At 38.5% G+C, this 16,166-nt stretch overlaps 1 protein-coding gene across 5 annotated transcripts in view; it reads left to right on the forward strand.

The window, feature by feature from the left end:
* The window catches only part of YAF2 (YY1 associated factor 2), a 73,078-nt gene that overhangs the window by 47,977 nt on the left and 8,935 nt on the right, over positions 1-16,166 (forward strand). Inside the window, exons 1-2 of one of the 5 annotated variants that reach the window (XM_039249327.1) lie at positions 9,310-9,409; positions 13,297-13,387. The exons of 3 other annotated variants lie outside the window; for them this stretch is intronic. In XM_039249327.1, coding sequence (XP_039105258.1) covers positions 13,335-13,387 — 53 coding nt within the window. In that variant the 5' untranslated portion in view covers positions 9,310-9,409; positions 13,297-13,334. Of the gene's footprint in view, positions 1-9,309; positions 9,410-13,296; positions 13,388-16,166 lie in introns of those variants that run through there. One more of the 5 variants, XM_039249328.1, reaches the window with a different exon arrangement.

Genomic DNA, 16,166 nt, shown 5'->3' on the forward strand with positions numbered 1-16,166 from the left:
ATGTTATATATAACTTTATAATATATAATGTATATAACATTTAACAGATTATGCATAGGTAATATGTACATATGTATATGTGTATATATGTGCACATATATATGCACCGACACACACACATATATATGTATACACACACACAAGGCTAAATAGCAAACTTTAAATATGTTTCTGCTATTGTGGCATCATCATGCCTCTAATCATCCAGCCTTAAACCATGATGTCTCAAGGCTGCCTCCTCTCTGTTTCAAGAGCCCCAAAGCCAATTAGACTTCTGAGTATTTTCTTCACATTCTCTCACATAGCTCTTTTAAACCCTAGAGCCCTACTGTACACCCTTCTCGTCTCTCTCTCAACTGTTGTAATAATTTCCTATTGTTTTCCTTATTTCAAGTCTGACCCTGATGCCCTTTCTTTATCAGCAGTGAAGATTCAAAAATGGATAGTTTCTTAAACTTTTTATTAAATAACATTTCAAACATGCAAAATTAGAATGCCATATGGATTGAACTTGCAATAGATAGCTCCCTGTTCCTTCAAAATGAATCCAGACTTCAGGCAACTTAATGTATAAATCAGAATTTTCCATATCCTGGTTCCAACTTGCCTTTCCAGCTTTGTGTCGTATTATAATATCAGCATTCTAGCAATACTAGGTTACTTTCTAACTGTGGGTTTCTGAAAATGCTCTGGAAATTCCATGCATCTTGTTGACACTGACTGCTCATAGTGCTCCCTGTATCTTAATTGCCCTTCTTTTCAGTCCCATATGTTGAAATTCTGCAACTTAACGTGCATTTTAAGTAGAAGCTCTTCAGGAAGGCTTCTCTGACGTTTTTCTTTTCCACCCTGACTCTCCCAGTTGTAGGTGTGCTCTTTTAGTGTTTCCTACCTCTCATATTTATTCATTAAATATTTACTGAGAGTATACTATGTTCTAGGCCATTATTGGATTCCTCATGTCTGTTTCTCCTATTAAAATAGAGGTTCCATGATGTTAGGAACCATATTGTCTTCATTTTCAGTCCCTTCTTGATTTAGGACAGTATTTTGCATATAGGTGAAGCTTTGAAGTGAATAGTGATCTCAACAATTGACCTTCAGTTATTTTCAAGTAAATTATTTTTTTTTTGACATTTCTGAGAGAGAGAGAGAGAGACAGCATGAGCAGGGAAGGGTCAGAGAGAGAGAGGGAGACATAGAATCTAAAACAGGCTCCAGGCTCTGAGCTAGCTGTCAGCACAGAGCCCGATGCAGGGCTCGAACCCACGAACTGTGAAATCATGACCCCAGCCGAAGCCAGCTGCCTAACTGACTGAGCCACCCAGGCACCCCTCAAGTAAATTAGATAATAAAATTATACATATGAATACTTTGAAAGTTTTTGTTCTTATACAAAAAAGTAAAACATTTTTTAAAAGTGTAGAAAATAGAGGTAAGGACAAAGAAGAAAATTAAAACCATCTTAGAAACCTAGAAATAGGGGCACCTGTGTGGTTAAGTGGCTGACTCTGGATTTCAGCTCAGGTCATGATCTCATGGTTCATGAGTTCTAGCCTCACATCGGGCTCTGTGCTGACAGTACGGAGCCTGCTTGGGATTTTCTCTCTCTCTCTCTCTCTGCCCTCCCCTGCACTCTCAATCTCTCAAAATAAATAAACAAAAAGAAACCTAGAAATGATAGCCTAAAACATTTTGAACATTTTGTATTGATGTATTCTATTTTTTCTACTTTTTTTTTTTTTTAAATGTTTATTTGAGAGAGAGAGCACAAGCAGGGGAGGGTCAGAGAGACAGGGAGACACAGAATCCGAAGCAAGGTCCAGGTTCCGAGCTGTTCAGCACAGGGCCTGACAAGGGGCTTGAACTCGGAAACTGCAAGATCACGACCTGAGCTGAAATTGGAGGCTTAACTGACTGAGCCACCCAGGTGCCCCTATTCTATTCACTTTTTAATTATCTATATTCTCATTCTGCTCCTCCTTCCCATACCAGAAGCCACTCTTTTCACATGGATTTTTGGCAAACAGATTTATTATATATTTCTGTTTAACAAACTATCCCCAAACATTTTCTGACAGTTTTCTGTGAGTCAAGAACTTGGAGCAGCTTAGCTTAATAGTTCTGGCTCAGGATTTACCATGAGGTTGCAATTAAGATGTCAGATGAGGCTGCAGTCATCTGAAGGCTTGACTCAGCTACAGCATCTGCTTCCAAGATGGAAGTCACACAGTGTAGTCACATTGGCTGCTGTTGGCAGAAGGCCTTAGTTCCTTGCTATTTGTACTTCCCCATAGGCCTACTTTAGTGTCCTGATGACTTAACAGTTGGCTTCTCCCAGATTGAGTGATCCAAGAGTGAGCAAGATGGAAGTCACTATGAATTTTATGACCTAGCCTCAAAAATCCTACTTAGACGACTGCAGTGTTTTTCTGGTTACACACATCAGTACTGTTCAGTGTGGGAGGAGACTGTACAAGGGTGTGAATGGCAAGAGATGTGAGGCTCATCAGGACCATCTTCATCATCAAGGATAATGCCAGTTGTCTGTCTCTACTCTAGATTGAGCAACACAGAGGTGAAATAAAGAAGCCAAGTAGCTTTTAGTTTCTCTCCGATTGGGAGTTTAGAGTGTAGCATTACCATTTTAAATTTCAAAATAACAAAGAATATGGGGCACCTGGATGGCTCAGTTGGTTAACCTTCTGACTTAGGCTTAGGTCATGATCTCATGGTTTGTGAGTTTGAGCCCAGCATGAGTCTCTGTGCTGACAGCTCAGAGAAGCCTGCTTCAGTTCTGTGTCTCCCTCTCCCTCTCTGCCCCTACCCAACTCACACTCTGTCTCTGTCTCTCTCAAATAAACATTAAAAAAATAGACTTTATGAAATGACAAAGTATGAGAGACTTAAACTCTTATAAGGATGCATTCCTAAATCAAATTTTAGTGGTGTCTTCACAAATTATTAGCGGTCAGATTTTTCATATATTCAATTATCTGAAGAACTTCAAAAATAAAAAATAGTTCATTATTAATCTTTAATGATACTTATGTTAACACAATATGTTAAGATGTTTTTATGTTTACAACTTTCACTTCTCACAATATTGGTTCTCACTGACAAATGAGATTTTAAGTATCAGAGTAGGATTGCACTCCAGGCAATCTTATTTCAAAACCAAGCTCTTAAACATTATGCCATTGAATCTCAATCTGTTAGTATCCTTGGAACACAGAAAATATAAAAGCATACCACAACTTCATGTAAATTTACAAAAACTTAAGGGTATCTGGGTGGCATCTGAGTGAACATCAACTCTTGATTTCGGCTCAGGTCATGATCCCATGGTCATGGAATCAAGCCCCGCATAGGACTCTGTGCTGAACATGGAGCCTGCTCAGGATTCTCTGTCTTTCTCTCTCTCTCTTTTTCTCTGCCCCTTTCCTCTGCTCCTGCTCTCTCTAAAAATAAAATGTAAAAATAAGGGGTGCTGGGTGTCTCAGTCACTTAAGGGTCCTTCTTTTGATCTCAGCTCAGGTCATAATTTTAGGGTTCATGAGATTGAGCCCTGCTCTGACAATACAGAGCCTTGTTGGGATTCTCTCTTTCTCTCCCTCTCTCTTTGCCACTCCTTCTCAAAATAAATAAATAGAACATTAAGAAAAAATTTAAAAAATTAAAAATAGTCTTTAAAAATAGTTATTATTTATAATAAGTCACATCTGTGAAAAAGATGTTGTTTACTAAGTGTCCTATAGAGCTCATGAACTTGACTATAAAATCAGCTTCTCCATATTGTATGTTTTTTTTCCCTGTCCTTAATTTCTGCTAACTTAAAATTATAGTTTGCTCACATTGTAATAAGCAATGACTTATTCAAATACATCTGGATATTCAGATTGAATGTGACCCTAAATTATAGATAATTTCTTAGGCTATTTCTTGTACTTTCAGATTCTTGATGAACCTCAACTCCCTATAATATTGAGAGTTTGAATAATTCGTATCGCGGCAGTTACAAACATAATATTAATTAGTTTCCTGGTTAATCTTACTGGGAAAGTCAATCTCTTGGTGCTCAACCCTATACATACTATTTGGCTTTTTCTTAAACTAAAATTAAGTTTATTGTATTGCACCCTAAGTCAACATACTCAGTGCTGTTCAAGATGCTAAACATATTGCTCAGATATGCATACTACTTGAGAAAGTGTTAGAAATCACAAAACCGATCATTTAGATGTTATTAGTATCTTGAAGAAATGTAAACACTTTCCTGCAACAGTTTATATTAAGGTAGAAAATATATTCAGTATTTTATTTGTGTAGAAAACATACTGTGACCATTGTGATAGCAATGAATCAAAGTTGAGAGGTGTATTTTTGATTGCCAGCTATATGCATTGTGGTCTAAAGCCACATATGGATCAAGCTATTAATCATAACCTCTTTTATAAAAGCATCATATGTACACAGATAGCTGGTATACTGTCAATAGTGATTCCAGCCCACCTTGTGCATAGTTCACAGTTTTTAATATAGTTTCACTCTACTGACAGTACCTTTTCTGTAGCTTGGTATGTCAATGATAAATCAGTCCATTGATCACTTCTCTATCAGATAGATTGTCTGTAATATAACAAGAACTAATTGGTTGTTTTTCACATTTGTGATTCTAACTGTAAAGCAAAAAATCTGCTAGTGTGAACATGAATGGTATTAACTCATCTACATCATATACTATTAATATTATATATTGACCAGCTATACCATTTATTAAAAGAAGTTTGTGGGGTGCCTGGGTGGCTCAGTCAAGCAACCGACTTCGGCTCAGGTCACGATCTCATGGTTTGTGTGTTCGAGCCCTGCGTCAGGCTCTGTGCTGACGACTCAGAGCCTGGCGTCTTCTTCAGATTCTGTGTCTCCCTCTCTCTCTGACCCTCCTCTGCTTGCGCTCGCTCGCTCTCTCTCTCTCTCTCAGAAATAAATAAAACATTAAAAAAATAAAAAAACAAAAGAAGTTTGTGCCTTCTGCTTTGTCTTCAAACATGTCATCAACTTTGTGAATGTGTTTTGTAAAGCTTCTTATGTTTTTGCTATTATGAATGATGCCTTTGTGGTTTTAGACTTTTCTTTTTCTGGTGACAGAATGAATCAGTTTTACACTCAAGACTGTATTTTGCTGTTGTTTTGTAAAAACTTACTTGGTTTGCCAGTAATTTTGAAGATTGTTCAAAAGCTTTGATGCTTCATGCCACTTTTTGACAAAGGATTATATTGTGGTCACTAGAGGCAAAAGAATGCTGGTTTGTTAAAATCAGTTTTTAGATATTTGTCACTACACTTTCCTTTTCCAGGTCCTTGTGCGCACATTAACACCTGCAGATTCACTTACCCTAATCACTCTGACTGATATTCTGTGTTCTGTTGAAGTTTCACTCAGTGTTTACATCATTCTGAATTTTGGCATTTCTGGAATTATTTTCATCTCTGCTTTAATGAGTTTGGACTGTTACAAAATAGCAGGAGTTCTGTGAGAAATCATAATTGACCTTTTTAAATTTGTGATTATACCAGGGTGCTTTTACTTAATTGATAGGGCCTGCTAGTGGTACACAGACCATGCTTTGGGAATGTTGTGCTAAGCTGTCCTAAGGGCGCAGGAAGTAGTAGCTGTGGGTAGTAGAAGTAAAGGAGAGGTAAAATGAAAGGAGCAATACTACTGTCTGGTGATGACTTTGAAAATCAGTCTTACGCAAACTGGACCAAGAAACAGAGGAAAGGTAATAGGGCGAAGGAATAAGGAGAGACAACACACAGTAAACTGTGCACCAGGAATTAACTGACAGCACAGAATAAAAGTGAACACTACAGAGGAGCAAAGAAATACCAACTAGAACAGCTGTATGAGGTCATTAAGTGAAGGACATATCAAGTATTTACTTCAGTAACTTCAGGCATGGGACAGCTTGTCCCATACTGAAGGTGCTATAATCTGATGCCTGATTTGTTGTAGCCTGGTGGTGAGCTAACTAACAGAAGTGCCATAACTTCTGTGTAATATGTAAATATTCAGTGGTGTATCAAAGAAATCTTCCTCCAGGATGGACACTACCTTTTTTTTTTTTTTTTTTTTGAGACAGAGCGCGCGCGCAAGCGCGCATGATTGGGGGGAGGGGTAGAGAGAGAGGGGGAAGGAGTATCCGTAGCAGGCTCTGTATTGTCAGCACAGAGCCTGATGTGGGGCTCGAACCCAAGCCCCACTAGATCATGGCCTGAGCTGAAGTCAGATGCTCAACCGCTCAACTGAGGGAGTCACCACCACACTAGATTTTTTTTTTAATGTATGGCATCTCATCACTTGGAATGTTAGTGGGTGCCAATACATATATTAGTTATCTGTTGGCCCATAACAAATTCCCTCAAAACTTAGCTGCTTAAAACAACAAGCATTAATTACCTCACAGTTTCTGCCAGTCAGTAATCTGGGTGCATCTCAGGTGAGTCCTTTGATTCAAGGTTTCTCACAGGCTGCAGTCATCTCAAGGCATGTTTGGGGGAGAAATTACCTAAGTCTTACTTAGGGGGCTGTTGGCAGGCCTCAGTTCCTCATTGACCTGTTGACCAGAGACTTCCCCTGTTCTTTGTCATGTGAGACACTCTATAGGGAGTTCACAAAATTGTGAGCAAGATGGAAGTTAGAGTCTTCTAGAAACCTAATTTTGGAAGTAGCATCAGTTAATTTTGCTATACTCTGTTGGTTAGAAGTGCTTCATTAGATCCAGCCTACTCACAGGGAGGGGATTAGACAAGAGCATGAATACCAGGAGGCAGGGATTATTGGGGACCAACTCAGAAGACTGCCTGACACAATAATTGTGTGACGTTTTCATGAATGAGTAAATGAATGAAGGGAAAGAGAGAAACTTAAGAAAAATAGCTTGTACCACTGAGTCCTCCATAAATATAGCTTGTAAGAATGGAAAGTGAACCATAAGTAAAAAGAAAATTAATATCCAGGTGAGACTTGTTTTAGCTAAAAATAGACCCATTTTGATCAGTAAATGTGCTATCCATATCATATCATTTATGGACATATAAGTTCATAAGAGAAAGGCTTGGAAAATACGGTGTTTTCTGCAGACTACAGAATCATTTAATATTGCCAATGTCTATATTTAGAAAAAGAAGAGCATCTAAATTTGATGTTTTTTAGTCATTGGTTCTCAGCTTTCCTTGCATGTTGGCATCACCTTGGAAACTGAAAAAGCAAGCCAAAAAAGGATACCTGGACTGTAACCCAGGCTAAATAAATCAGAGCCCCTAAAGGTGGGGCACAGACAGGGATGTATTGCTCTAAGAGCTCATCAGGAGATTACAATGTGTGGTCAGGGTTAGGAACCATAGTGATTTTTTTTTTTGAAAAATTGTTTTTAATTGAAATGTAGTTGACATTCATGTCAGGTTTACAACATAGTGATTCAGCAATTATATACATTAGGAAATGCTTACCACCCTAAGTGTAGTTACCATCTGTCACATAGCTATTACGATATTATTGACTGTATTCCCTATGCTATACTTTTCATCCGTGTGACTTATTTATTTTATAACTGGTAGTTCAAGTGATTTTTTTTTAACATTCATTTTTGAGAGAGAGAGAGAGTGAGAGAGAGTGCATGTGAGCATGAGTGGGGGAGGAGCAGAGAGAGAGAGGGAAACACAGAATCCAAAGCACGCTCCAGGCTCTGAGCTGTCAGCAGCCTGATGCTGGGCTCGAACTCATAAACCATGAGATCATGATCTAAGCTGACATTGGACACTTAACTGATTCACTGACAGATGTCCCTAAGTGATTCTTAATGGTAAAGTTCGAGTATGTACCCTTTCTCTGGTTTCATATAAATTGGAACAGGGATAATTTTATGAAGAAACTGTCTTCATTTAGCACATGTCTAGTATGTCCATAGCACTTGTGGGGGCTAAAAAAATGTAAGTAGTTTAAAAATGGGAGTAAGCTGGGGCGCCTGGGTGGCTTAGTCGGTTAAGCGTCCGACTTTCGCTTAGGTCATGATCTCGCGGTTCGTGGGTTCGAGCCCTACGTCGGGCTCTGTGCTGACTGCCAGCTCAGAGCCTGGAGCCTGTTTCAGAGTCTGTGACTCCCTCTCTCTCTGACACTCCCCTGCTCACGCTGTTTCTCTCTCTCTCTCTCTCCCCTAGAAATAAATAAAACATTATAAAAAAATGGGAGTAAGCTGTATTTCATTATATAGTTATACGTGGATTTAATATGATTATCTAACACAGATTACATGTGCTATAGGGTTTCAGTGAGGGGAGAGATGTATATAGACTATAGTAGATAAAGAAGGCTATCGGGGAAAGATGTGCTTCAGGATGCATTAGGAAAGTACAGGCCGAGATGTAGAACTTGCTTTACTGGACAGATCCAGATCCCGGAGTCTGATTTGGAAGGATCTAACAATGTAGCCTGCATTTTGATCTTATTCTGCAGACCAGTGACTGAGGAGCAGCTGAGAAGCTTTGAAAAATACCAGGTTTAACTCCTGAGGATGTTAATTTGGTTGGTCTGGGTGGGGCCCTAGTATTGTAATTTCTATTAGACTCCCTGTGATACTAATGTGTAGCCAGAGTTTGAAAAACTGCCTTAGGATCACTTAGGGTCCCTGAAAATGTTTGAGTAGGAGGATTTAACACTCACCTATCCATTAAAAACACATTGGGTATTTTTTTTTTAATTCCACAGGTGCAGGGCAAACAGCAGTGAATGAGATGAAAGAGGAAAATGTCTTCGTTTATGATTATGGGGATGATAGTGAGCTTATATTCCTTTCTGGGGGGAAGACAGGTAATAAACTAATAATACATAACGTGGTAAATAGAAACAGGTACTTTGAAGAAAAGAAAGCATACTGAGAGGGACAGAGTATTGGGCAGAGTGGGGAGCATAGTTGGAGAGGAGAGTGTTATTTTATTTCAGCTTAGGAAAGACTTAACTAACAGCTGTCATTTGAGCAGAGACCGGAGGAAGTGAGGGAGTGAGTAGGCAGAGGGGAATAATAAGTAGGTAAAATCCACAGGCAGGAGTAGAGGTTGGATATTATGTCCCCTCCCCCTAAATTTATATGTTGAAGTTCTAATCCCCAGTGTGACTATATTTGGAGATTGGGCTTTTAGGACCTAAATCGGGTTAAATGAGGTCATAAAGACTGGTGAAAGGTGTGATAGGATTGGTGGCTTTATAAGAAGAGGAAAAGAGTGATCTCTCTCTTTCTCTACTATTTGAAGATGCAGTGAGAAAGAGGCTCTCTGCAAACCAGAAGGAGAGCACTCACCAGAAGCCATACCCTGCTGGAACTTGATCTTGGACTCTGTAGCCTCCAGAACTGTGAGAAAATAAATTTCTGTTGTTTAAGCCACACGGTCTACAGTATTTGTTGTGGCACCCCAAGCTGACTGAGAACAGGAAGAGAGAGTTCCAGAGGGGAGATTAAAGAAGACGAGGTGGAGAGAGAGACTAAATCATGTAGGGTTGCAGACTAGGGCATGAATTTTGGATTTTATTCTCAATTGCCATATGCTCTGAGTGTAACAAAGGAAGGGTTTTGAATGGAGAAGAGAAACCAATGAATGGTTTTAGGTAGAGGAGTTATATAATTTGAGTGATATAATTTGATTTATATCTGGGATGATCACCTGGCTGCTTTGTGAGAGAATAGTCTATAGCAAAGCAGTTGAAGAATTGGGCAGGATGTTACAAGGGTGGAATCAGTGGGGTTGTTAAGAAATCCAATTCTAGGTCTATTTTGAAGGTAGACTAGAAAGGATTTGCTGGTAAATTAGATGTGAGTGTGAGAGAAGGTGGAGAATGAATACTGCTACCATGTGTTTGGTCTGAGCAACTGGAAAAATAGAGCTTATTTACTAAGATAGGAAGACTGTGAGAGACTGGAAGCATGGGAGAAGGAAGGAATCAGAAGTAGTGTTGAACTGAAGATGTTAAAATAGGCAGTTGGTTATGTTAAGTCTAGGGTTTAGGGGAGACATTTGGATCAGTGATACAAATCTTGCAGTTTCATTGTATAGATCAGTTGTTTCATTGATTTATCTTGGGACTAGGGCATTTTTTAATTTGATTAGCAGTTAGGTTAAACATTTTTAAAAACTGCTTTTATTGAGGTATAGTTGACATGTAGTATACTGCACACAATTAAAACGCACAATTTGATAAGTTTTGACATATGAATACACCTATGAAACCATCACCACAATTAAGATAGTGAACATATCCATTATCACACCAGAAATTTCTTTGTACCCCTTTTCAATTCTTCCCTCCTGTGCCTACCTCTTTCCCATCCTCAGTTGCTAGGAAACTATTGATTTGGTTTCTCTATAGATCAGTTTGCATATTCTAGAATTTCATAAATGGAATCATATAGCATATATAGTCTTCTGTGGCTTCTTTAAGCATAATTGTTTTGACATTCATCTGTGTTGTTCAGTGTGTCAGTAGTTCATTCCTTTCTGTTGCTGAGTAGTATTCCATTATATGAATGTACCATAATTTCTTTATTCATCTGTTGGTGGACATTGGTTTGTTTTCAGTTTTCGGCCATTACAAATAAAGCTGCTGTGAACATTCATGTAGAAGTCTTTGTATGGATATGTATTTCCTTCTCTGGGTAAATATATTGGAGTGGAATGAATAACATTTTTTTCGTGTTTCAACATTAGAGGTTTTGTGTGTGCGCACGCATGTGTTGTGTGTGTCCTTGAGGAAAACTCTTATGCCCAGAAAAGATTATTCAGGGACTACTTTCATTATTAAAATTAATGTTCAATGTGGTAGTTTCAGTTAAAAAACTTAGGTTTTTCTTAAGTGTCTGTTCATTTTTATAGATCTTATTCTGTTTATAAAGTTTAACAGTATTTAATTTTCCTTCCAGGCATAGTTACTTTTAAAAAGTATTGTAGGTTAATTCTAATGTGGAGCCTGGACTGAGAACTATTGTACAGATGATATTTAAAGCAAGGACTAAATGAGGTCACCTTAAATAACATTTCTTGAGTTTTGTGTGCATAGAGAATATCTATAGTTCTTGGGCAAGATCTGCAAATCTGCATTTGTACTAGTCTCCCAGGGGCTAATACCTCGGTTTGGTTAGTGGACTACACTTTGAGTAGCACTGTCGTAGAGGGTTAATGTAGATAGAAGTGATATCTGAAGACTGAGTCCTGATGCACTCCAAAGTCTAGAAATTGTAGAAGGAAAAGAACCAATAATTGAGAGTGTGAAAGAGTAGCCACTGAGGCAGGAGAAAAATTGTGTGGTGTTCTAGAGGCTTGTGAAGAAAGTTTTGCCCAAAGTAAAGGAGTGGTAAACTCAGTCAAATACTGCTTGAAAAGACTGAGTAAGGAACGAGCTACAGTTGACCAGTGGATACGGTAAAGTGATTGCTGGTGATCTTGAAAGTAATAGTGTTAATAGAATGGTAGGGACAAGAGCATGATGGAGGTGAGCATGAGAGAGGATGGAGGAAACAGGTGTTGAAAGTGACTGTAGACAAACCATTTGATGCTTATAGTAGAAAGGAAAACAGAGAAATGGGGCAGTAGCTAGAAAGGGATGTGGACTTAGGGGAAGAATTGTTTTTCTTTTCCTTTTTTAAAAGTTAACAGCTATTGTTTTGTGTTAGTATGTTGACAGGAATTACCTATTTACAGAAGGAAGTATCATTGAAGCAGGAGAGAAAGGTGGTCAGTAGCAAGAATGGTGTCCTGGAGAAGGGATAGAGGCATGGCTTTGATTGGTGATATGGATAGGGAAGTTAGAGGATATGGGCACAGATTGGAGCTTGTGGAGATTTCATCAAATAGCTTCTAGGCTCTCTGTGAAATAAGAATCAAGGTTACCACATAGTAAAACGGCACACAGTAAAAGTGAATTTGGTGCTCGGAACAGTGATTTGGACAGTTTAATAAATATTTGTTAAATAAATGAATATAAGGAAGAGTAATCTTGGATTGGAGGGGAGAAGACAAAGTCAGTCAAGTAGATAATATTAAAAGGCTGCTGTTGGGTTGGGTGAGAGTGGTAGTCATGGGAATATAAGGGGGAGCCATTGCAATAATTCAAAAGAAGAACTGAAAGAACTTGATCTTTGTTTGCCTAAGGGGAAGGAAAAGTTCAGGAGGACCTGTTGGAGCTCTAGAGAGTGTCTTTAGTCTTTCAGATTAAGAGAGCTATGGTGGTGATTAATGATTTGAGGAGTTTGTCAGAGATTTAATTGCTTGAACACTCTAACCTAGTTTTTCTAAAGCTGATTGTAGTCATCTATTTTATTTTGTCTCTTCTTACCAAGGACCTTCTTAGTAACTGCCAAAGAATCAAGTCTCCCCTGCTGCCTGCTTCCCAGGAGTTTAGTAGGAAAAAATGTGTTCTGGGCTTTTGCAGAAGTGTTTGATGTTAAAAATTAAGTACATATAGACCTTAGAGTAAAAACTTTTCAGAATACTCAGATTCTTGAAATGATGGATATTGTTCCTTGCGTTCTGTAAGCACACCTAGACAAGTGACAAGAAGAAAGAGTATGTATTACCTGAGGTGTAAATTTAATTGGTATAGTGTGAATACCTTGGACCAGTGGTTTTTGAATTGTGTTTCTCACAGCCATACTTCAGGGATAACTGGGAGGTTGGAGGGTGAGCACTGAGCAGATGTGGGTTCAGGAGTCTCCATAGCAACTTCAAGTAGAAATTATGTATTTTTAGTTAAATATATTGAGATTCCTTTTAAAATTTTGTTAGCTTAATGATTCTTCTAGAAAAACAACAAAAAATTTGAATATCATTACTATCAGTAATATTTGAATTTTGCTAATAAGTCAAATAGTGCTGGTATTAGAAGAGTAGATTATTTCAGTTTTGGAGGTGGAGAAAAACACTTAGTAAGAACTCTTATTTTTTGATTAAGTAATTTTTATAGAAAGCAGACATGTACATTAAACCCTTCATTCTATTTTAATGAAAAGTAAATGGCTCAAAAGATGACATCAGCAATTTTTTCAAGAAAGTGAATTCTCAAAGGTTGGCAAGTCATCAAATCAGTGTTCACATGATTGTTTAATAGTTATATTTATTATGCATCATATTTAACTGGTATTTTTAATGATCATTAATATTGAGATGTTTATTGAGCATCTATACATGTAAGATCTTTACTAGTGCTGGGAATACAAAAATAAGTGAGATTCCTCATCTCTTCTCATGTAGGGATTAGAATCCAGTTTTTGGGAAGATAGAACATAGCCATGAAAGGATCAACAGCATTACAGAGGAGTGTGGAGACCAGGATCCTGCAGAGGTACTGCAGGGGCTCCACAAATACTTGATGCACATTTCTTGTAAAAATATTTTATCATTAAAAACTCTAAGATAACATGTTATATGAATGTGTTCTGTGCACCAAATAGAACAGGCATGGAAGGAAGCCACTAAAGCTAATTATTTTGCAGATTAGCTCATTCTTTTTTTTTTTACAATTATAAAATAAAGTAGCAGTCCTTTCTTTGTATTTCTTGAAACTGAAAAAAGAGAGCCCTAGTAACATTTTTTGGTTATCATTTTCCCTCTCCCACCTATGTGCTCACATAATAGTTTTGCTCCCAACCTACAGTTCTCAATATCTCTTCAACCCCCACAACCTAACAAAACCAAACCTCTCTCATTAGTGTCTTTCTAATTTTCTTCTTACTCTCCATCACAAAATCTCAAAAACTGATTTATTTTAAAAAAAATCTCTACTTCAGAAAGTCTGGGAGGGAAAGAGTCTGTGAGCAGGCTGCAGAATCCCCCCCCCCTCCCCCCATACTATAGGAGAAATCTGAGTAGTCCGGAGTTCACACTGAGTGATTTACATCCTTTTGTGCTTGTAAGCCCTTTGTAGGCTGCATGGTGCTAGAGCTCTCTGAGTCTTCAAATGATAATATCCTAGATGAATTTTTCCACAAACCCAAGAATCAGTACAGAACATTGTATTTTTAAATTTTTTAAAATGTTTTATTTACTTCTGAGAGAGAGAGAGAGACAGCATGAGCAGGGGAGGGGCAGAGAGAGAGGGAGACACAGAATCCGAAGCAGGCTCCAGGCTCTTGAACTAGCTGCCAGCACAGAGCCCGATGCGAGGCTCGAACCCACAAAACGAGAGATCATGACCTGAGCCGAAGTTGGACACTCAACCGGCTGAGCCACCAAGGCACCCCAAGAACATTGTATTTTTAAGGACGAAAGGGAAATATATTTGGTTTCTCACACAAGTAGTCATTCAACAGAAAGGATTTTATCATGCACTATTTGCAACAATGAACCTGAGCCATCTAGTTTTGCTATAAAGACATGTGATCCTATTCTTTGACCTTCTCTGATACTTGGCATCAAAATTTACACGATATGATTCGTAAGTAGATTCTGAAGGATAGGTACGTACACCTAGTCTAAAAATGAAAATGGTAATTTTGATGCAAATAAAATGGTTGTCCTCTCTTCAAAGCATTATGAGCCATCACAGTTTTCAAAGTGCAAGAAGTGTAAGTGAAGATAAGACAAAATCTAAGTAGAAGTGCGTTTGAAATCATGAAATCAGTATTACAAGGTAGATACAGTTCTAAGATTAGGCCTGAGAGCCAATGAGGAGTCAGTCAAATTAAAAAACTTTGTGAATATGAGGGCGATCTGGCTGTGACATCTGTCACCCCATTGATCGCCAGGGTCGACTCAGCTGATCTGGCTGGCTCGGCGTGTGTCCCCTTCCTCCCTCACTGCTCCATGTGCTTCCCTCCTGAAGCTGCACACTGGGTCAAAGAGGAGGACTTTCTCCGATAGAGAAGGACCGTTCTCAGTCAAGGGTATGCGAGTAGCTGCGCTCCCCTGCTAGAACCTCCAAACAAGCTCTCAAGGTCCATTTGTAGGAGAACACAGGGTAGTCAAGCTTCCAAAACTCCATCTAGACACATCCAAATGAGGCGCTGCACATGGCAGTTTGCCTTTCTTTAAAATAAATAAGTAAATAAATAAATAAATAAAATAAACTTTGTCTATTTCAGGTCTGTATATCTTTAAAAAACCACATTATTACAGAATAGAAATTTGGGTTTAGTATGTTTTTAAAGTCTTAGTAAATTTTTAACGTTCATTGAATTTTATTACTTCTGTAAATTATTCAGAGAGAGACAGAGCAATTATTGAGAGAGAGACAGAACAAGTGCTCAAGAACGGAGGAGGGGCAGAGAGGGGAGGGGATGGAGAGAGGCTCTGAGCTGTCAGCCCAGAGCCGAAAGCGGGAGCTAGATCTCACGAACTGTAAGATCATAACCTAAGCCAAAATCAAGAGTTGGACACTCAATCAGCTGAGCCACCCAGTTGCCCCTTAAAGTATTTTTAAAAAATAAAGTATTTCTTTTCTTTAAATAATACTTTATTTTCACGTTGGGGCTCCTGGGTAGCTCAGTCGGTTAAGCCTCCAACTTGGGTTCAGGTCATGATCTCGTGATCAGTGAGTTTGAGCCCCATGTTGGGCTCTGTGCTGACAGCTCAGAGCCTGGAGCTGCTTCGGATTTTGTGTCTCTGTCTCTTTCTCTCTCTCTCTCTCAAAAATAAACAAACATTAAAAAAATTAGGGGTGCCTGTGTGGCTTAGTAGGTTAGGTGTCTCAGTCTGGATTTTGGCTGGGGTCATGATCTCGTGGTTTGTGAGTTCGAGCCCCACGTCGAGCTTTGCGCTGACAGGGATTTTGCCTGCTTGGAATTCTCTCTCTTGCCTTCTCTTTCTGCTCCTCTCCTGCACTCGCTCACTTGCCATCTCTCTCTCTCAAAAAATAAAATAAAAACTTAAATATATTAAAAAATTAAGAAAAAAAGGCCCATGCTGATGGCTCTTTTTCCTGGTGTACTGACAGTTTAAACATGAACTAAATAAAGTTCTTTCCACTCTGTTTATAATAAGTTTGCTTTCTGTTTTCACCATTACAGCACACTGGTTTTTTTCTTCTTAAGTACTTTTGACAAAACTTAGTTTTTTTAAGTTTACTTTTATATGGTTTCTGTCTCATCTGCTAAGTAAATTCAGTGAGCACACAGATGATGTTT

Source organism: Hyaena hyaena, unplaced genomic scaffold (genome assembly GCF_003009895.1).
Source record: "Hyaena hyaena isolate Hyena2069 unplaced genomic scaffold, ASM300989v1 scaffold_334, whole genome shotgun sequence".
NCBI lineage: Eukaryota > Metazoa > Chordata > Mammalia > Carnivora > Hyaenidae > Hyaena > Hyaena hyaena.